This window comes from Rhipicephalus microplus, chromosome 6 (genome assembly GCF_043290135.1).
Source record: "Rhipicephalus microplus isolate Deutch F79 chromosome 6, USDA_Rmic, whole genome shotgun sequence".
Classification (NCBI taxonomy): domain Eukaryota; kingdom Metazoa; phylum Arthropoda; class Arachnida; order Ixodida; family Ixodidae; genus Rhipicephalus; species Rhipicephalus microplus.
This window is the reverse complement of record NC_134705.1, coordinates 42,074,812-42,098,308: the sequence shown is the minus strand read 5'-3', so window position 1 is coordinate 42,098,308 and position 23,497 is coordinate 42,074,812. Positions and strand designations below refer to the sequence as shown.

At 42.6% G+C, this 23,497-nt stretch overlaps 1 protein-coding gene across 1 annotated transcript; it reads right to left on the bottom strand.

The window, feature by feature from the left end:
* Positions 1-284: 284 nt before the first annotated feature.
* On the bottom strand, positions 285-19,195 carry LOC142764761 (BEN domain-containing protein 5-like). Its single transcript, XM_075865284.1, has 6 exons — positions 17,307-19,195; positions 7,246-7,352; positions 5,507-5,773; positions 2,029-2,079; positions 556-781; positions 285-445 (listed from the first exon to the last, which is right to left on the bottom strand). Exons 3-6 carry the CDS (start codon positions 5,753-5,755, stop codon positions 336-338), a joined length of 636 nt encoding a protein of 211 aa, XP_075721399.1. The 5' UTR covers positions 5,756-5,773; positions 7,246-7,352; positions 17,307-19,195; the 3' UTR covers positions 285-335.
* Between the last annotated feature and the right edge of the window lie 4,302 nt (positions 19,196-23,497).

Sequence of the window (23,497 nt, the reverse complement as noted above, 5' to 3'; positions counted from 1 at the left end):
TAGCCTACTGAAAATTCCTACATGTACAGGACCTGCACATACGATGTTATTGGATACGGGGCATACAGGTGTTATGGATCATACGGGTGGTACGGGTCATACGGGTGGTGTGGGTCATACAGGTGGTATAAGTGTAACGAATGTATGGGTATTACAGGTTATGCAGGTGATATAGGTTGGATTAGCTATTTGGGTCAAAATTAACATGCAGTAAATGAAAGTATTAAGAAAGGCATGCCAGTTCATGAAGCACACAGTAAAATAAACAATGTAATGTAGGTATGCTGCAATGATATCAAATAAACACGATCAGGCTAGAGTAATGTTTTGACGACTCATTTATTTAGGTCGTTCAACATTTCAGCAATGAATCTGTTCATTTTTCTTAGCCTCTCAATTGCTGTCACTTCACTTGGTCTCCCAGCAATGTACTTGCTGAAGGCATCTGTAAAAATGAGCAGCAATATGTAGCAATTAGGGGCTTACTGGTTCATTTAGTTGATAAATTTTATTGTCCCTAAATTCAGCCAAATATACTAAGCATGAAACACTTACTTCCGACTGCCTCCAATTTCTTAGGCGTGAGTGCCCTCCTGGGTGGTGCCTGGTTTTCCGAGCGCACGTAGCGCCGACAAGGGGCTCCTGTGATGCTCCTGTTGTGGAGGGCACTCACACCCCACAGAAGCTTGGTCACCTCCTTACAGAACAAGCTGTCTCTCGGACTCGAAAGCAGCCATGCCCATTTTTCCTGCTCCAGGAATATGCCGTTTCCTAGGTGAATCTGCGCAAAAAATGTGGAATCATAATAAAAGACTCAAGAGAGATCTCGTTTTTGAAAATGTTAGTTGCGCTCTTTGGTCGTGCGAGTGTAGTTTTGCTCGTATGTATTCAAATAGTTCGGATGAATCTTACATTTCACTTCTGCAACTGCATGCCATCTTGTATAACACTGGCATACTAAACGTTATCCAAATATTCTTCGTTTTCTAAAGCAAGTACAGTTCACAGAATGTATGTAAGTCTACAGGTGCATATAGTACTCATTAATGGCAATACTACACCAGCCTTCACAAGGAGAATCATTAATTTTTAGATACTAAAAGACTGGGCAAAAAGTGGGGTGGCATAGTAAGTTAGAAAAACATCAACACAATCCCTATTTAAAATTTTTACACTAATGTGGCTCCAGCGAAACAAAAAAGCATTCCTTTCAACGATCAATGAAAAGCAAATCACATACATCAATGCTGTCTTCAAGTCTCACCTGAACAGTTTGTGAGAAGCTGTAAGACATTTTAAAAAGAAGCATATTTACAATTTCGAGTGCTCTAGATATGTGTGGAAGTTAAATTAACAACTATGTAACATATCTTACAGTTGTGTTACAGTTGTTAGTAATGTTGAGTCCATAATATTCTACTAAAGTTTAAGAGACCACCAGACACCATAAAAGGCACTTAGAGCTGGCACTGACAAAAAGTGCCCTGGCACATTGCAGATGAAAATTTCTTTTGTCAAGCCCAATAATGAGGCACTCAGGAATCAAAAAGACAGAGCCTCAATTCATTCCCCTTTTTCCTGACATTAAGACTTGTCACAAAAATATTTATGAAGCTTGTACTGAATGCCATGACATTCCAAAAAAGGATAATGCAGAAGACTGCACTGGTCATTCGTGAAATAACCTCCTGAATCTCTAAATTCACCAGTTCATAATTAACAAAATTATCCGTAGTAGATGAGTAAACTAAGCATAAACATACACAGAAGTGAAAGTGCAATGCAAGTTGCATAACTATGTATTCAACCCAGTAGTGAAAGTATTGCACTGAATAAACATAAATTTACAAAAAGTAGAGCTACTTCATCGTTTAACTGAATAAGGGCATGCACACAGAGACGGACACTACAAGAAGAAAATGCACACAACATAAGCGGTGTTCAAGCGTCTGTACGTGCCCTTATTCAGTTAAAAGATGAACGAATACCAACTAGCCTAACTATCCAAGCTACTGTAAAGCTACTTACTTGATTGTCCACCTGGGAAAACTGCGGCACTTCATTACTGGCACCCAAACCCTAAAAGGCAGAACAAAGGAAAAGTCGATCAGCTATAAAAAATATTAGGCACACATATGTCAGCATGGCTTCCAGGTATAAAAGTTAAGCACCATTTTCAAAACGTTTTTTTTTTAATTTTCAGACACAACATTACTTCAGCCCTCATTTGTGCTTTGCTCAGCCCAATAACAGCTGCTGAAACTTTTATCCCTATTGTTTTTCCAGCTTATGCTCTATAAATTGTTAAAAGCCCAATCACTGAGCTGCACAACAAACTGATCAATGTTCTACATTGTGTTATTAAAACAATCTAATTTTAATCGCACTTAAAACTAAGTTCATGGTTTATGCAGTTTCTAAAACAAAGCTCTCTTTTAATTGACCACCATAATTTAATTCCTGCAGTTTGGTGTTTTCTAGGCCAAAAACTTGAGCCTAACGTGAAGTTTACCCATCATATTGCTTATGCTAAACAAAAAACTAAAAACTGCCTTCGGTGTACGAGCCCTCATTAAATCTTCTTTATTTATCTCCTGTGATGTCTTGTTGTTGCCCTGCTTTCATAAACAGTCAAATCACCTATGGCATTATTACATGGGCAAATATGCATAACAATAATTTTTTGTCAATAGAGAACATTCAGAATCGGGGCACACATATAATTACCAACAGTTCTTTTTACTCTAATGCTGCTCGCCTTGTCTAGGCTAACTTCATACTACTTGCATCTGACTTGTTATCACTTAATCATAACGGTATTCAAACTAGCTTTTGTATGAAATGAGTTTTTATAAATGTTCAAAAATAATAATTGTGCAAAGTTTGCTCATAATTACAACTTTCTTACACCTAAACATACATTAACTATGGCAGAATTACATCCTACTTTACAGTGATAAAATTATAGAACTTACTCCACACACTTGAAGAATTTCATCTCCTAAAACTAGCTTGTCAAGAATGTTTATTCATGCAAAAAGCATATGCAATCAGCTTAAAAATGTTCGTAAACTTACATTTAGGTTTTATGGTGAGTAAAGCTACGTGTACAACTATTATTATGTTGAATTCGACTGAGAGATCCGGAACAGCCGCCCAAGTCTTGAAGCGAGCACACGGCTTACACCGTTTTTAGATACTGTCAGTTGGGAAAGCCCGCTATGGAGGCGGCACCGACTCGTGCACGCTCAGAGGGACGCGGTGCTAACGTAGCCTTGAGAACGAGCTACCGATGGCTTCCCGCGGCAGCGTTGAATTTGTTTTTTTCTTTTAGTTTGCTTGCTTGGATTACAGAGGCGGGAGCTTGAAGGTTAGATTTCTGTCACGCAAATAGTACTTAACATGGTACACAACAATCAAGCAAGCTTGAGTGAATTAGCAGTTTAACACAGTAAACATGCCGACCTTCAGTGCGCCGGGCTGTCTAAGTGGCTATGCCTATGAGGAAAACACTTGTGATCAGCAGTACTTCTTCAAACCCCCAAATTACCCTGCAGTTCTCAAGGACTGAACAGCTGCTATTCCACGAAAAGTCTTGCAGGTAATGGTGAAAACATACATAAATAATCGTACATTTCTTAGGTACAGACCCGAACCTTATTTATCACTAAGTAGTACAAACGAGCCCACATATAACGGCCCCACTTAAAACAAACTTTCGCTTGAAACGAACAATATCCGCGTGACCATGAAAATATACATTGGTCCAATGGCACAAAATCGCACTTACAACGAACGTCTCCGAGCGCCGCTGATCGGTTACAGCGAACAGTCAGCGGTCTCCCGACTTCCCGGGAAACCAATTTCGACCACCGATCAGGCATCGACGAGGTGCCCATACATTCTTATTGTTAAACGCTGACCCTGCCTTTGCGACCCTCTAGTTGCTGCTCCCCAACCCATAAAGAAAGGAAAGTGCCGACTGCTTTTTGTTATGCACCCCTCCGTCGTTTGTCCCCCCGCTACTCTGAGCGGCCCGCATCGCCGGACGAGGCCCGCGTTTTCACACTGCCACGGATCTTTCGAAGACCGGTCGGCCATCTACCCTGTTTTTAATCACTGGTACTGTCGTTAGCATCGCCGGCCTGGAGTGACCAGACCACCGCCAACATTTGCCAACATCGTCGGCCACCGACTGTATCCGATAGTCTACGCCTAGTGTACGGGCGTACGCTACCCCACCGACTCTGATAATTTGTGATTCGTTTCGTGTTAAGGACTTGTTCTCGCTCGCTTTGCACTCGACTCGGCGTGCCTTCCGTGAACGTGCGGAAGCGCGAAAACGGCTGTTAATTTGCGCGGGACGAATCGCGAAATATCGAAGTTCGTGAGGCCACGCAAACTCGCCGGCGCAACAAAAAGATTTTTTGACCGTGGCCACCGATTGTTCGAACACCCCCGCGCACTGATCCAGGTGGCCATGCTTTGACTTCTGCGCGCGCAGGCACTCTTTCCAAGTTTTTCTACGTGCGAGTTTAGCGGACCTATCAAGCAAGCTACCCAACCTGCCTCCTTCCCGTGCGTTTTGGTTTTCAAGGTCGCCCTTCCGCCGCAACCTCTCCTTTCTTGTCGCAATTTAGAAACTAATTTCCTGCTGTTTCACATGCAGAGGTAGCAGACGACGCTCCTTCACCAATCTCAAAGCGACAGCAGCGCCGCCGCTCCGCGGGATACAAGAGGGGGCAGTCCTCGCGGCTGCGACAGTACGTGCTTACCCAACTGACAGTATCTAAAAACGTCTTACACCAAGCCGAATCTGCCACTGGAACACATGAATGCTGTGAATGAGGTGTCCAGAAGCTGTTTATGCATACGACACTTAAACCGGCTCCTGAACTTTTTGGTCATAGCCGATGATCTTAGGGCATCTGCACAGCCGGTCAGGCAACTTTTTTTTTTAAATCACTTCCACACACGGTTTGTGGTCGCTGCAGCTACAACTGTCAAAACTTAACCGCCAGTTCATCCAGCAAAGTCAAACGATGCCATTTTTAGAATGTAAAGAAATCCATACGGTGATAAGACACCACCTAAAAAAAAAACGTTGAAGACAACCTTATTCCCCAATCGTACCAAAAATGACAGCCCTGCATTGCCGGAGTTCCAGAAAAATCTACCTCTGCCAGAGAAACAACCTGGAAGCCCCATTGCGGAGTGATTTGCTCCGAATCTGCCAGTAGAAAGCGGGAAATTGCTCCGAATTGACCAGCGGGGACCCGGCGAGAAAATTTTTATCCTGCTCAACCAGCGCGATTCGACATTGACAGATGGTCACACTGCATTTGCTCAACTTTAAAATACTTGTCTGCATACCACTAACAATGACTAGATGTATATTGATTGAATAAACAAACTGAAAAGGTGCAGGAGGCTAGCCTGACAATATAACCCCTAAATCGGATCGAAAAAAACAAAGAAACAGCCATTTCAATTATAAAGTACACACCTGGCTGGTAGGTTCCTGAGAACCGCTTGAAGTAGTTCCAAGGTGTGGTACCGGTGGCATCAATGGGCATGGCTGCATCCGTGGCTGCTCTGAAGAAGGCGACGGAGGCTCTGGTAGCAGTAAGTGCTGCGGCGGTGGCAAAGGCAGCGTTGTTGACCACCCTTGTGGAGACAATAGCGAGCACGGCCATAGTAGTGGTGGCGACGGTGGTGGTGGCGACGGTGGCGATGCGTGCAGCGATGGCTGCATGAACTGCAACGGCCTTGCCTGAAAATGCAAAAAAAATCTAGATTACACTTTTGAAGCATACAGCTTTCTTTTTGCAAGTTGAATCGAACTTGTTTTTTGTCAGTTTTATAATTGTATCTAACTTTTCTAAACTCACTCCAATATGCTTTTGTCGCTTTGTTTTTGGTGCAATAGTGTCAAATCTCATTAACTCAAACACGCTTAATTAACAAATAACAATTCACGGGACAGTGAAAGCTCGATGTATGTAATCTAAAACAACAGTATTATCAACAGCAGTGCCCTACTTACCAAGAAATTAAGGTAAATGCACGGGAACAAATGCGCCGCAGTAGGACGTTCGCGAAATGATCCTTATGACGTCAGACAAATTGCCTACAATTAATCACTGGTAATCAAACTAGCTCACTAAATAAAGAACCTTCCAAGTATCAAAGGACGTAAAAAACTGCTGCTTGTTGAGTTGTTTCTCATGAAAAAAGAACCGCCGGGCGTTACAATGGAGAATGGCACAAATGGTTAGAAAATTCAACTTTTTCCTGATTAAACTGGACAGGCCGTGCCATCTAGCGGGGCCCAATTGAGCCAAAACATGTCTGCTATTTTGGAGCCTATTGTAGGAAATTGATCGATGGCCGCTGTTGCTGATGCGGCTCCTGGTGCTTTATTTTCGCTAGTAGTGTCTGCGACCGTACAGTAAAAAGCCGGGCAACGTTGTGCACGGCAACAGTGACGTGAGACTTTCCGCTTCTTGAGGCGGGTAAATTAAAGTGCGCTACCTGATGCAGACCACTCAAACATGGTTTTATTTCAAAATAAGCGCTTCCTTGACACAAAAGGTTTCTGGACCGGTAATCCAACAATAAAGGTCGACAATTTTCATTCTACAGCTCGCACATTTGCCTCATCTGTACTGCTGACACCACTTCAAGTCGACCTATGAGAAGTCTCCGTTAACAAAACGTGGCAGCGCAGCCATGTTTGCCAAGCCATAGATGAGTGAGGTTTGTAGTACCATACTGGTTCGATTGTGCCACCATAAATATATTTCCACTTTCATAAGTTGTACAGCAATGTGTGATGATGCACACGGTTGACTGAATATTGCATCGAAATGTTTTGAAATCGGCGGGTCTAATCATTACTGAAGCAGGAAAATAACAACTGGGCACAGCTTCATTCCCCTTCACGGCTGCTTTAAAACAACAGATAACGAAAATCTTCTTTTTCTTTTATGTAGATTGTATTGACCCGCCACTACTCCCAACAGCTTTCTGCACTCCCAGTTGTTTCGCGAATGCCTCCGGGATAGGCAACCTTAGAACAAGCAATGACATCGTGTGACGTCATGATGACACGACCAATTTGGGAAACTTATTTCTGATGCCACGATGATGGCATCACAAGATAATATTTGTCACTTTCATTGGTGCTGACGGCCACTTATCGCACTTGATGAAGCATCTTAATGCGTTGTCATATGCTCATACCTTCTCTTGAATGCTCCTGTGGGTGGCCTCAAGTTCATAGGCGCCATGATTAGTAGATGTGCTTGTGCTGCATTGGTGGCCGCAACAGGAACGGCTGGCCTATGTTTCTGTAAGAGAGCAAATGTGAAAAATAAAGAGCGCACCTTTCTTAATTGCGTCCTGAACGAAGCATTACTTTTTCAGAACTTCTATATATTAGAACCTGATTATTGCAAACATAATTATGTTGTATTTGCTCAAAGCTACACCAGCGCGTCAGGCTGATATTTTTCCCGATTTTACCGGAATGCTTTTTGCTAAAATCCTCGGGTGCTATAAAACTCTTTTATACTCTTATGTGTTCCAACAAATTGCCTTACCAATTTACTCTCTAGAAAACGTGTTATAAACAAAAGGAAACTAATCCCATGCATGGTGTAGTATACATTCCACTCAAAAAGATGGGTGAAGTTGAGATATTGACTAAAGCCTGTTAGGGTGAGAACATGATAAATTTATGACACCAACCACGAAAAGGAATACAAATAAGACATTTCAGCTCTCATTATGGGAGTCTTGTTCAGAGTGACAACTAGACGGAGTGAAAACATGCTTATGAGGACTTCAAAAGTGACTCAAAACTGCGAGTGTAGATAAGAAAGAAGGTCCCATGTATTATCAATGGTTCCACGTGTTATGTGTATCCATTGTTTCATTGATATGTGGGGTTTAACGTCCCAACACCACCATATGATTATGAGAGACGCCGTAGTGGAAGGCTCCGGAAATTTCGACCACCTGGGGTTCTTCAACGTGCACCCAAATCTGAGCACACGGGCCTACAACATTTCCGCCTCAATCGGAAATGCAGCCGCCGCAGCCGGGATGTGTATCCATTGTTTAAATCAGCATTGATTGCAAGTGGTGTTCTGAAGAGTTTTTTTTTCTAAGCTTATGCCGTTATGCTAATCTATTTTATTGCTCAAGTTTTCAGGGTGTTTTGCCAAGGCATTGGAAGACACCTTTGCCTCGTTGACATCATTGACATGCTGTCTGACCTGATGTTCGAAATTTCCAGTCTCACTGATATATACACAATCACAGTCTATAAGGTATCCAATAAGCATCAAGATACCTTTCTTTTCTTTCCGTCTTTACCCGCCGATAATGCAATTTGTAGGAACGGAACTACTTGGACATCATAACGGCATTTGAACTCGTGCCTGACTCGCACGCATCAGACACATACAGTATAGCGGCACGTTTTCTTGGGAACACACAGTCAGATCTTTGCGGCTGAAAGAGCTGGCGTTTAACCAGAGTTCGAGTAGCCGGATGCTAAGAGATCTCTGTGCACTTGCTGTAGGTCAGTAGCCCTGCTAGTCTGCATTGTGCAGATGCTATTGGTTCTAGCGACAAGTGAGACAACCACCGATATATTCTGTTTTGTCAGTTGCACCAAGTCAATGCCGGTACCTGATGTGTGTTTTTTTCTGTGGACGGGAAACTTCAAACTGCGCTGGTCACATTTGACTAGGACTGGCAAGCGTGTGGCCGCACTTGCTGTCTTCCAGAAATGTTTTGGAGAAAGAAGTATCGTTGATGGCACACGGCACCACACACCAAATTTTTTGCGTGGTTTGTGGCTTCCTCGATAAGCTCCGCTTTTTCAAATAGATGCCGCAAAAAACAGGAAAAGAACGAGAAAAAACAAGCACTGCTCGTTAAATTGGCATGAGGGAACACATTGTAAACACGACGCTGTTGGTTGGGGCCCAATGTGCCATGTTCAATGCTCCTCACTGCTGGAATTCAAAATGGCAGTATAACATTATTGGGAAGCTCCCAAGCAGGTGATTATTCAAACACATTCCAGTTCTGCATGCACAATGAAATGCGGGTAGAAAAGCAACTAGCTCTCTATCAAGAAGGTAGGAGTCAGTTACCCCCTGAGAATAAATGTATAAATGGTGGGTGCATATCTCGCCACACAATTCTAAGGTCAGAGCATATGTTTTTTTTTGCCATTGTAAACACGTCTCCGCTCCTTTCCGAAAAAGAAAGTAACCACACACCCATGCCCTGGATAGTATTGCGATACGGGCGATACATCGTAAAAGTATTTCACTACTGAGATACAAATACATTTTTAAGAAGTATCTCGATACAGGAATACAGACACTCAAAAGTATCTCTGAAATACTATTGGGATACTGCCCAGCCCTGCTCTTGAGACAGTTGTACACTAACAACTTCTCTAAGTGTCAGACAATTCAAACTGTTCCTTATAGTTTTCAAAGGCAGTCCTCTCTAATGGTCGATTCCTGCTAAAGAGGCATTTTTGTTACAGAAATTTTTTGAAGAAAGCTAATAGTTCCAGCAGGGTGGGTCGTGACGTTATATGTTCCTCCTGTGCTAAGCCGCCTGACCCCCCTCCCCCCAGGTACATATGAATATAATGAGAAAGAATGCACTTTGATGGGTGGTGTCTGATGGCATCGTGCCTAAAGCCACATTTTTTTTTCTGTTACCTTGCTGGAGTCGTCTAGAGTTTGGTGAAAAAGGGTGTAGGAGGAGCGGAGTCCATTCATATAGAACATATGCTTTGCTGGCTGCTGTTTCCTGCTAGTGCTGCTGTAACCACTGCACTGTCGCAGAAGGAAACACCATTCAGCAGCTATCACAGCTGTTTCCATACTAAGTGGCTACTCTCTCACACAAATCTGATTTTATAAACGGCTGCATTGTTTTGGTTTTTTTAACTCTGATCATACAGTTGACGTCCGATTTCTCGGACTACCGAAATCCTGGACATGCCTGATTTCCCGGACTGATCTGTGGCACCATCAAGTTCCCCATACAGTCAATGTATTAAAAAGTCCGAAATTTCGGACATTTATAGCTTTCACCGTCAGATTTTACTGCTAATTTTTTACTGCTAACAGCGGACTTGAAGTCACTATCAGTGCCACGATTTTGCTTCTTTTCGTACCCTCGAACCCACTGTGACGTGGCTGCCGTACCCTCGACACCGCAAAGGCCGGAATCCAGCGAACGCCAATTAGTAGCCAGCCGTGGCTTAGACAAACCTGTGGCCACAACTGCATAGTGCTGTTACTAATGTTACTATAAGGCTGTGCTCCGGCGGGAAAGCTATGCTGTTGACCTGTAGTCTGCCGTCGGCATGCTTCCCGACTCATAGAAGGTGGTAACGCAACAGACTCCCAGGAACTGTTTTTGCCACGCCAGCTTTGAAATGTACGCCGAGAGCGCAGTCTCACCTAGAGAGGTCAGAGTGTGTAAAGAACTTCAAACTGCGGTCGTTGCTTCAACGACCCGCACGGTGCTGGTGTTTAGATTTCAGCCGGGATAACCTTTGAGGGCTTTGCCGACGCTAGCGAAAATCTTGAGCTGTGTGCGGAATTTACCGGTGACGAAATCATTCATGTTACTAAAGGTTTCGACAACTCCAACACAGAGATCAAAGAGGCAGAGCCTACACAGGCAACAAGTTCGGTATTGACGCGAGCATGACATCGTCATAGGTGTACAGTGACAGCATGACATCAGCTAATATTGAGGCAAACATAATCGGGGCAAGTGGAACTTCGTGCAAACGAAAATAAGCGAGTCCTTTTAGCGCTTATTTTTACAAATGCAGTAGCGTCGGTCACATCAAATTTTTTTCTTTTCCCTTTTTTTTATTACAAACGGCTCTTTTCGGGGCCACCTAAATGATGCACTTGCTGAATTGCAACGAGAATCCTGTACTCCTGCCGTGACCCTTTCCGTCAGTGAAAAATACCTGTTCAAAAAGTGTATTTTTACTTGCATCCGTTTTTCCAGACTGCCTGATTTTCTGGACCTTTCGCAATCCCTTGAGTGTCCGCGAAATCGGATGTTCACTGTACAACATTAATTCAAATGGCTATTTCAGGTACCACTTCCTCATTGTGTAACAAAAAGCATCGAAATAACATGAAGATGCCAAAGGAAATGTGTTAAGGTACACGCAACCACAGCACTCACTGACTGCATGAAAAATCATTTTTTAAAAAATTTTAAAAGGCAGCATGGAATAAATATAACGGACTGAGTTCGTTTTGCAGCATGTCTTGCAGCTTGTCATTTCTCTTCTCAAGTATTTCTACTCTTTCCTCTAGTCTTTTTTTTTTCTTGAGCTGCCTCGTAACGTTCCTCTCTTTTTCGAGCCGACTCAGTTCGACAAGCTCTTCTTCGGAGCTCGCACTGCTTTGGCGCCTCCTTGTTCTTGGTTGCTGATTTTTTTTCTTTTTTCTTTTTTCAATGCTAGCAAATAAACACATCAACACAAAGCCAACATCACTGATTAGAAGCCGAAAACGAGCAAATATGCCAGGAAACATACACGCTCCTTTGATACAAACATAATTCAGGTTGTAGCAACTACCTAGCGTATGAAGTCCAGTAGGGTTGAAAGCTGGGCTAGTTGGTGAGATATCATTTCAACATATGGTATAGTAGCGCAACCTCGACAGGAACACGGACAAGAAAACACGCCACAGTTTGTGAGACTAGCGAGTGCAGTGTTTTCTTGTCCTCAGTGTCCCCATCAAATTTGCGCACTACACCATATGTTAAAATGATATGTAGCATATTCCAGCCATGACTAGTGAGCATTCTAACACCCTGTCACACAGCAAATCTAATGTCCTTCGTTTGTAATGTCCTTTCTTTGCTGTCACACGGGGAAACTAATGCCATTTGATGAAAACGACCTTTTGTTTGGAACGAGTTCCTGCAACACAATCGCATTCAATTTCTGACTGAGTAGTTTCAATGCCAGGGACTTTTAGGGAAATGGCTATAACTTTAGTATATATACATTTTATAATTTATGAAGATCTTGTTCCTTACTAGCTCAACTTATTACTGGTTTGATGACATGATAGCAGGTGCAAAAGTTAAAAAAAACAAATTAAGGGACCCTAAAGCTTTGTTTTTAGGAGTTGAAGGCGATAAGGAAATCCTGTTACTACTACGTGCATCGAACACTTGGTGCATGAAACCTTTTCGAACTTCTTACGCACCCACTACGTGGCCTTAAGGAAATAGGTACACTACGTGCATCGAACACTTGGTGCATGAAACCTTTTCGAACTTCTTACGCACCCACTACGTGGCCTTAAGGGAATAGGTACAGTAGCGCATGTGCCTTGGTAATGGGTGACCGGTTTTAAACCTCCAAGCCATTATGATAATGACATGTTATGACGCCCGCTAGAAATGGCAGGTTGTACCACGCATTATTACTGCAATATTTCATGTTGCATTGTAAAGAATTTATACAGGACGTGTGTGTTTGTTAAGTATGAAAGGTAATTTCACTGCATTTCCAAGCAGAGGAACTTCGTTCAATGTATTTCCAACCAGATGCGTGGCCGTGTGGTAGAACATCCGCTTGCCATGCAAACGAACTGCGTCTCAAGAATTTTTATTGTTTATTTTATTTGCATCATTCTCAGTTTTTCAGTAGCGCATAAGATGATTTTTCACTCACAATCAATGATGCCAACGCCAAAATTTCTGCAAATCGAGCTCTCTAATGCCATAGCGTTAAAAAGAAGCTACTCTCCATGACAGCAGCTGATTGCAGGGCATGTTTCATTTGTGCCCTGTTGTCATTATTTCCTGTATTGTGTATATTAATTATGTGGTCATCAAAGTGGTGACTAGACGAAATCATTGCTGCCGTCTCATTTCTGCAGCGGGGGAGTCAGTTCTGCACCCTGCTTCAGTTAACTGTACTCATGCCCGGTCATACCATCGGCCAAGGGTATTCGAGTGTGTCATGCAGCTGTGGCAAGTTTTTATTTAAAACTGCCACTTTTTTTTATTATAGGTGCAGCTTTCCACCCATGAAAAATTATTTTTCTGGATACACGCATGTCACATACAAGTTTTACTATATGTTTATTTTTCCCAAAGCCACGGGTCAGGAGGGCTGAGGTCATGGTCATCATTTCAAAACGACATTTGTTTTTGTCATGGGACAGCACGCAGGTAAAATGAAATTAGATCCGCTTTATTCTTTATTCAAAAAAAAACCTTACAGGCCCCACAACATGGCATTGGGTAAGGGGGGGGAGGAATCGGAATGGTACAGACAGGTAACGAACAGTTTACAGGCAGGATCAGTGCAAGAACAACGAAAAACTATATATATATATATAAATGAAATCACATTTTAGGCTACACAGGGCGAGGTAAATTTAAGGGAATACAGCACTTGTTGATATGAGCATGGCGACAGAGGGATACATTTTAAAAATAAAAAACAAGGGAAATATAAATCACCGTTACGCAATGCACTCAGAATACAGAAACAGGGTCACATGGTGAACAGAGTGAGTAGCCGACGGCAAAATGTATCGGGATTAGATATGGAGGCTATGCAATCAGGGAGGTCATTCCAAAGACGAACGGCCCGAGGCAGTGGTGATGAATTGAATGCATCAGTTGACCCGTATATGCGCATGAAGCTGAACTGATTATGCAATCTGCGTGAAAAAGAGTGAGGTGTTTAAAGCTGAAGCCGCGTTCGTTTATTAGAGGAAATATATTTCTGGAACAGACAGAGAAGAGCAATATTGCGATGGCTATCCAATGACGGCAGCTGAAGGTCTGATTTAATTTGCGTTATGTTTGACGAGATGTCGTAGTTTCGTGATATGAAGCGGGTACCTCTATTTTGAATCTTTTCTACCGTAATAATCAAGTAGTTGTGATGAGGAGACCAAATTACTGAGGCGAATTCTATTATTGGCAGAATAAAGGTAAGAAATGCTAGTTATCGAATATTAGTAGTGGAATTTCTCAAGTTGCGGCGTAGGTAGCCCAGTGAACGTGATGCTTTGGCACAGGTAGACTCGATATGTGAGGCCCATGAAAGATTCTCTGTGAGAAGAACACCTAGGTATTTGTAGGAAGAAGTGTGGGAAGCATGGTATTGTTCAAGTAATAGGAGAATTCAGAGTTTACGTGTTCACGGGTGAAAGACATTACCTCGCATTTTGTTAAGTTCAGTTTCATAAGCCACTTGTCGCACCAGTTACAAATATGGTTGAGATCTGCTTGAATGGTTAAGTGGTCATTACTGGAGTTTACAGAACGGTATATTATACAATTATCGGCAAATAGACGCATGCAAGAAGTAATCTCGGAGGGTAAGTCATTAATGTAGATTAAAAATAGTAAGGGCCCAAGGACGCTGCCTTGCGGTACGCCCGAACTAATAGAAGAAAAGGGGGACGCAAGATTGTTAACAACAGTGAACTGCTGTCGAAAAGAAATGAAGTTTCGAATCCAGGTTAATGTTAAAGAATCAAGTCGTAGAGCAGATAGCATAGAGATTAGTTGGCAATGGGGCACACGATCAAAGGCTTTAGAAAAATCAAGAAAGATACAGTCCGTTTGAAGGTTGCTGTTCATGTTTGAGTGTAAATCGGTGGTGAATTCAAACAGTTGTGTGTCACACGAAAATCCCTTTCTAAAACCATGCTGATTAGGAAAGAAAAAATTGTTCGTCTCGAGGTGATTGTACACGTGTGAACTGATTATGTGCTCAAGCATTTTGCAGCATATGCAAGTTAAAGATATGGGTCGATAGTTGTCAGGCGAGTGAACATCTCCAGTTTTGTGAATTGGTTTTATCTTTCCTATTAACCAGTCGTCCGGTAGCATGCCAGATGTTAGTGATTGGTCAAAAATTTGGCATAATATTTTGCTTGATATGGGGAGGGTGTTCTTTAGTATCTTGGAATTAATGTTGTCAATACCGGCTGATGTGGATAATTTTAGGTTGTTAATGAGTGATCCAATGCCTCCAACAGTGACAGTAATGGGTTCCATATAGGCGGCGTCAAGTTCAGGAAAAGTAGGCACATTGGAAGAATCTTCCTGAGTGAAAACAGATGAGAAGAACCTGTTGAAAACAGAGGGGCAATCGGCGATAGGAATAGGTATTTTGTCAGTTCCATGTAAAGTAATAGTGTTAGTATCTCTGACCGGAGATATAGTTTGCCAAAATTTTTTGGGATTAGACTGAAGCAGGGAAGGTAGGTCTTGCAAGTAATATTTATCTTTAGCTGAGGTTATTGCTGAGCAGTAGGTTTTCAAACAGTGTTTGTATGCCTGCCATGCCCCATCAGTGCGCAAGCGTTTAGCCCTGTTGTACAACCGTTTCTTCTTGTTTCGCAGTTTGCTAAGGGACTTGCTGAACCAGGGACTTAATTTATCGTTGGTTATGGACACTAAGCGAACATTCTGATCGACTAGCGCTGTTAATTTATCTCTGTAGAGTACCCAGTTTTCATTTACGGATCGACAAATGAAAGTAGGTAGTAACTCTTTAAAAAAAATTGTTCTAGTTCTGTGTTAATGGCAGCGTAATTTCCTCTATTGTAATCGCGAATTCGTTTTGTTGTTTTGCCAGATACGGGCTTCGGGATGCTTAAATTAAGTTGGAGGAGGTTATGGTCACTAAAACCGCTCACATTTGAAATTGAAAGTATTGTGTCAGGAGCGTTGGTGAATACCAAGTCCAGGATATTGGAAGCACGGGTGGGTTCTTTGACAACTTGGAACAGGTTGAAATCCAACGTTAGATTTATTAGTTCAAGAGACGCTTGACATGAGGATGACATGTGTTCCCAGTCGATAAGAGAAAAATTAAAGTCGCCAAGAAGATATACATGGTTAGATGGGCATGACTGAATGGCATGAGAGATGCTATCACGCAAGTCCCCAAAAAGGAATGATCAGAATCTGGTGCACGGTAAGAAGCCCCAATTAATACCACACTAGATGACATAGACAAAACTGTCCATACAATTTCAACGGAAGATTTCGAATCAATCTAATGCGAATGAAGCGTTTTCTTAATAGCAAAGAGTACGCCGCCACCGCGCCTATTTACACGGTCGTTCCTATAAATTTTGTAAAGGTCGTTGTGAGATAGTACTTCGTTATCTCTTATATCTGGATTCAACCATGTCTCCGTTAGTACTACTATATCTGAATCGCTATTATCAAGAAAAGAACAAAACGTGTCACGTTTGTGTAACAAGCTTCGGATGTTCGTGTACGCGACCGAGAGTGAAAAGGCTACTTGGGGCACGAGATGCGGCGCGTGCGAGTTTAAGCTTACATCTAGCTATCTGGTAGATTGAGCAACTGTGTCATTGACGGCATCATACACATATACCTTCTTATCCAAGTAAAGCTTGTCAAGGACCAACTTGTACGGCTTGTCGAATGATCAGGCAAAAGCGACCAACTTTCTTCTGGCCACACGTGTTGATGGCGCAAAGTCTTCCCCAATCGAAAAAGTTGTTCCCTTAAGCTTACGAGCTGCAGACAAGATGCTCTGTTTGTCCCTGAATGAAGGTAATTTTGCTATAATGGGCTGTTTTTTTTTCAATGGAAAATTTGCCCAGGCGGTGTACACGTTCATACTGCACACTTGTAGTGGCAAGTTCGAGTTTTTCTGCGCAGAATTTGATGACCTTTTCTTCAGACGCTGCCCAATTTTCTTTTTCGTCGTCCTCTAAACCGAAAAATATCACGTTGGAACGTCTTAATCTGTTTTCTGCATCGTCGCATCTGGAAGTTATTTGTTGTAGCTGACTTGAGATATCATGCAAGGCATTTTGAGAAGGAACTACTTCAGGGGAAGCTGGATCGATTGCACCGGTTTCAAGAGCAGTTACTTTCGCTATAAGATTCTGGACTTTTCCATTAGTAGTTGCTTGTTCCGCCTTATTACCCTGAAGTCCAAGCAAAACAGACTTCAGTTCAGTGCGCAGTTTCTCAATTGGCCCCAGAGCCGATTCGAAGGCAACACCCTCTGCCTTACTCATCGGGCCGGGGTTCGATTCAACATTGCCCGCCAGCAAGAGCAACAAGTGAACAAGGGAAGAAGATATGCATAATGAACAATTCAAGATATGTTTTTTAACGCAAGACAACTCTAATGGGCAAGACACTGCAATAAGGCAGTAATTGTTCGTTTTGTAACACACGGCATGGTTCAAGTAACTAACCTGGAAGAAGATCATTTGTGAGCAGCGCATGGCGGAAGCAGTGCCGTGCCCGATGGTGTTGGCGGCTGGCTCCAATTTGTGCTTTGCTCCGCTTGCGTCACCGGTAAACATGCCCAATCCGGGTTGCCAGGCGTTGGAAGCGGATGCATCCAGACCCGGCGGGGATCCGAGCAGGACCGGACAAAGCGGTGGTGGCTCGTCGAAGTGCAGCGGGAAAAAGCCAGGCAGCCAAGAGTGTACGGTCCATAACAGTGTGGCCTGGAAGAAGATAATTTGTGAGCGGCGCATGGTGGAAGCAGTGCCGTGCTTAATGTAATTTGTTGTGAATGACATTGAATTTGCCATGTGACAAGGGTATAACATCTCTCACATTGCAAGGCGTCCCGATAACCACCACAGCCACCACAGTTGCAGTGATATTCGATTTCAAACAGTGCGATTTCCACACACCCCAGACTTGCGCTAAATTGTCTAGAAAAATTCTTAGCTGCATCACAACATCAATAAACACATAGTTATCATGACTGCAACAAAAACAACTATGCAATACCAACTTTTGCCACATAATAGGATAAAAGCGAGCACTCACACACAATGTGGTCTAAAAAGCTGACAAATGCATATCTGTGAAATTTAACATAGGTCACTATGTAAATTGTAACCAAAATGCTGGAAGTTGCTGCTCTGTGCCTGCTATTCTCTCTAATGTCACTCTGTGCAAGGCAAAGTTACCATTTGTGTAGCAAGCAGCCATATTATGCCTACCTAGCTTAGTGTACACTGATCAGATTTATACACGAGTTTCAAGTAATCAATTACTTTTCTAAAACAAACATTCTGGATAATTCAATTAGGTTTACTTGTCATTGATTGCCAGTTATCATTGACTTTTTTTATAAATAATCAAGTTATAACCAGTATTCTACAGCACTTTTTGCCCTAATACCCTGTAAGGACCCCCCTCCCCTCTTTGTCAGACGATGGCCACAATAGACTGCACATGCATGCTCCTTTCCTTAAGGCCTTCTCAACTGTTGCGAAAGCAATGGGAGAGTTTCTCAGTATGTTTTGCCACCTATCGGTTGTAAGAGTGCTGCAACCCTGACTTTTCATCTCCTGTGTCGCGTACACATCAGAAGACTGTTGCTCGATGTAAAACCGCGAAATGGGAATCGTCTATTGGGAGGGCAATTATTCAAGAAGCTGTAATTTTATCACCACTTCAAAATTGATGCTCAGTGTACACTAGCTGCATTATCTACACATAGTGCCCCGTAAGAAGAGCTCCCCAAGACCTTTGTCCTTTCAAAGAACTTCTGAGCAGCTTCCACTGCTATAAAACTACCAAACACAGTCACGGGAGAACATCTCGTCCTTGTTTTGCCGCTTCGTGAAATTTAGAAATATGCCACTTTAATACAGTTATAAGTGCTAGAAGTACCAAATCTGGCAGCATAGTATTATCACCTATATTTGAAAATGCAGTAGTCACTTCTTGCCCAGTTGCCTGATGCAGGTCACGGACGATTTCAAGAAAACAAAAAGTTTCATGTATGTTACCTTTTCAGTTGTCTCTTCTTCACTGTATATGTCGTAAAAGACAGTGTCAGGAACCGACAGCCGTTTCTCTCCCATCTTCTGGATAAGGTCACTGAATGTGGCTACAGAAATTATCAAACGAAATTAAATTTTAGCAGGCCACTAAAGCACCAATGTGGTATGAAGACCACAAATGCATGCAAAGTACAACTACATATCTATTCTACCACAAAAGTTTGGTTCTGCAGAAAGAAAGCTGCGCTATACATGCATTCGCTTCTAGATGATGCAAGTCAATGGCTGATGGTAAGAGTTATGCAAGTATTTAAACCTTGAGACAAACCACATGTTGCTAGTTATAGCACCATCTCAATTAATTCACCAGGTGATCACATATGAGCTATTGGGACACACATTATAAAAACAATTAGTCAAAGCTTTTGAACGTAGTTCAGGCTGTGTGAGCAATACCATTCCTAGGAATGCTTATTAACTGTCCCGCAGTAGCTTTCGGAAGTTCTATTTTATTACCATTGCAATCTATTCCAGAGAAAAAAATATCTAATCACATTAAACTCGTCAAAATAATTTTGGCATTGCCATTTACTTATAGCTTCAACATGCAGCAGTTCAAAGATCTTGTCAATTGAAATGTCTAGGTGCAAAGATTGCATCAAGTTCAAACTAGAACAAGATAATCAGAAAATATGTGTAGCTCAGCTGATCGCAAGTTGGGCATTCAGTTCAGTTCAGTTTATTACCTTAAAGGCCCCCCTTTCTAGGAGGGGCATTACATAAGGAGTGGGGTTTTATTTAGGTTAACAATAAGCAGTAAGAGTTGTTTTAGCATTAAAGATGATCAATAATACGACCTTGAAAGGCAGATGATGACATTTATGGCGTTTTTACAAGACATAGTATATACCCGCTTTACCAAACAGGCCTAACCTGCCTGAACTGCCCATATGCCGACGGACCGCACGCTTTAAATTACTCGACCAGCTGCACAATATAACATTCCACGGACATTCTAATTGATCTTTGCGTCCACCGGAATGACTATCACTGTGAATAAGCGCACAATTTGTCTTCTGGTTTCCTACATTACAGAATGATCACTTGCTCGCTGTTTTTCCTGCTACGCACGTGTTTTGATTAAGCCCAATTGTGGTGCGTTTGTGGACTGAAAGACTGCTGAAACATTCCAATGACATTTAGAGTATACATGAAAAATGTTTTGCCTCTTTGTATAGCAGCCCGCAAGGTCATACCGTATTCCAAATCATAAATTGAGTGCCCGAGACGACCACCACGTGCACACGAAAAGAGCTACGTGGGCTAATAAGCATGAACAACTTAGCAGTAGTTGCGCAAACACCACCAACGGGTCAAATAAGGCACACTGAAAAACACAGAAACAATTCCGTGCGTCTTATTTTGACTACGCACCGAATAACACACGCGCAAGCAGCGACATCGGCTACGCATTTTTCCTGTATTGTTAAACGGATTCCTAAACGCCACCAAAATTAACACCTCAAAGAAGACAGAACTCAGCACCAAGGAGGATGACGTCTCCTCGATAATACCCTTCGTTGACGTGCCTTCCTTCCGTGCTCTTCCAGTATATCTCTTTCTGTTTTTGGCAGTCAGCCAAACTCACCGGCTTGAAGTCCTTAATGAGCTTCACGCTCACTATAGCCCGGTAACCGTCGTCGTAAACGCCGTACGCCACCTTCGGTGCTGCCGGCATAATTTAGTGGGAGCGCAAAATCAACACTGACTTCAAAAACAAAAAAGAAAGACTGCAGGGACTACTACCGTGGCACGTCTTACAGGACTCATCCAAAACATCCAGTACTTCAAACGTAGAGTACTGCACTTGGATTGGCTAAACTAAACATGCTAACGACCTAACTTATAAAACATTTAGTGATTGTTGCGTCACCTATTTTGTAAAAAGTATACCATAATATATAAATTTTGAAGTAAATGTACGCGTAAAATAATGTATTTTTGTCACTAGATGACAAAACATGCTAGTAAGTTTTTGAAAAAGGGTTGTGTTTGTTTTTTGAGGCTTTTGAATGTTGTAGAATAATGTAATCACAACTCGTTCAACTCGAAAGGTCTGCTTAGTATTTTCAAGGTCCGTTCGATTCGCCTGCACCACGTGAATCAGTTCATGGGGTGGTGCACTTCGCCATTCGTTTCAGTGGTGCAGCATCGACGACCTCTGAATCCTGTCATTCGTTTCAAAAGGTGGAGAAGAGGTGCAGCACTGGTTCACGATTTTCGTGCACCTCCTACGATGATGGTGCCCAACGTACCAGTAACGTTGGATGGTGCCGGCTTGGTGCAGCCGTGCATGCAACAGAGCAGACGACGCAGCACTTGGGCGTATGCGCCGTATCTGCCTCTACCAACGCTCTGTGTTTTGCCAAGATGTTTGCGCCTCATAAATTGTCCGCATGTGCGGTTCGCCATCGTTCAGTGTAAGCTGAACGGTGTAAATTAAGCCAACAGAAATAAGGTCTGCACCTTGTTGGCACATCGTCATTTGTTTCGGAGGTCGCGCTGTACCTGCACCGCTAACGCTAAATGCACGCTGCACAAATTCTGAACTTCGCGTGCACAGCCATGAACCAGTTCCGATTGGTGCAGGTGAATCGAATGAACCTTTAGTTTACTTACCTCAGTTACCTGTATTGCTTCTTGAGGGTGTTTTTTACTTCTATTTTGAGAGAGGGTTGGTGGGCTTGTGGGGCAAACATGTTATAAGGTAGCGTTATGTTTAAGGAAATGAGTTACGATACCAGCTAGAACATTACAAAACTTGTAGTTTGCACGGATCCAAAATGCGAACACACGCCACATCTACCGCTTAACAGGACACTGGAGGAATAAATAAAATGTACTCGATTGCGTCTTTTTTTTCTTGCTTATTTTTCAAGACGTTGGTAGACGTGCGTGTTTTACACATCACCCATAATCCTATTTATGAATATACAGGTGCGACAAGATAATGCCAATCAATTAATGAAGAAACCAGCCTATAAACCACTGCACTGCTTTTATGCGATATTCACTGAACGACACGATAAAAAAGAAAAGCGCACGGCTTGCTATAATTATCGAAACGATAGGCATTCGCATACTAGAAATGTAATTGCGGAATGATAACACTCGCAATAACAATATAATTGTTGTGGTTTAACGTTCCAAAATGATGACAAATGAGAGATGTGCCTTAGCGGCGACCACATGGAATCCATAAACGTCCACTGAAATCTTAGTACAAGGGCCTCAAGCATATTCGCCTCTACTAGAAATCCGGATTCAAACACATACCTTCGGGATCAGCAGTGGAGCAACGGGAAAGAATTGATGCACATGCCACACGGCATGTGAATGTCCACCTTCGGGATTGTATTAGACTAATTTAGGGCTAAGTAATGAGTCCATCTTGGTAGGAAGTGCAGCCACTATTACACAGGAAACACAACACAAGCGCTTGTGATGTGTGTTCTGTGTAATAGTGGCTGCACTTCCTACCAAGATGGATTCATACCAACTGGCCCGATACAATTGTTTATTGACTTACATTTCTAGTTCGGCGGGCTTTTCATTATTAACGTCTCTTAAGCGCTTGTGTCGTTTGTTCTGTGTAACAGTGACTGCGCTTTCTACTAAGATGGATTCATAGCAATTGGTTCGATACAATTGTTTATTAAGTAATGAGCCCGTCTTGCAATGTCGGCATATAATTTTGACTCGGACGCGAAGATCAGAGCCAACATTGCCTTTATAGAATCCACATTCATCACGACATAATATTTCTATCTCGAGTATTTGCGCGTACAAGTCGTCAAAGCAAAAAAAAAAAATAATAGCCCGTTTTATCCCGTGAGTATACTCATGTGCGTAACATGTACATGTACTTCAGATCGGCGAAGGAGGACCAACAGTAATGCTGCAGCGATCGATGGTGCCCTGCGGCATAACTAAAATTGAAAGAGTTGCATGTCGACATTGGCCAGCAATCACGTCTGCATCTTTACATGTTAAATCAATGCAAATAAATGCATGTGTGCTGAGAGCAACTATAAGCGGCAACATTTTCTTACGTCAATCTCCAGCGTGTTTACTATCACAGGTTATCCGAGGTGTCTACCTGTACCCAACACCCAAGATGCAGCCAAAGACGTCTTTTGGGGTGTGGGCAGGAGTTTGAACCCCACCCCCCCCCCCTCCACCCCCAGCTACTGCAGTGACCTGCATGGTAGTAATGCAGGTGTGACTTGGGGTGGCTCGAGCGCATGGAAAGCGGATATGTGGGCTTGAATCATTGCGCTCAGAGAACTGCAAACATGGAGAAAAGGCGGATATACACGATCGGTAGTATTTAGTGATTTTACTTCGTCCTTTTTCCGGCTCTCTTAGTTGATTCAGCGGATAAACTTTGGGGTCAGGTTTCCGGGAAGTGCTGTTGAGACATGACAAATTTCGACAATCGACAGCTGCCGGTGGAAAATTCTCGTTTTGGAGCTGGCTCTTTATACAGAGGCATTCAATGATGGTCTTATGAAGGAAAGTACTTTTAAGTAACCGCATCAGTGGGCAATAATAACAGTTATGAGCAGACCATTATT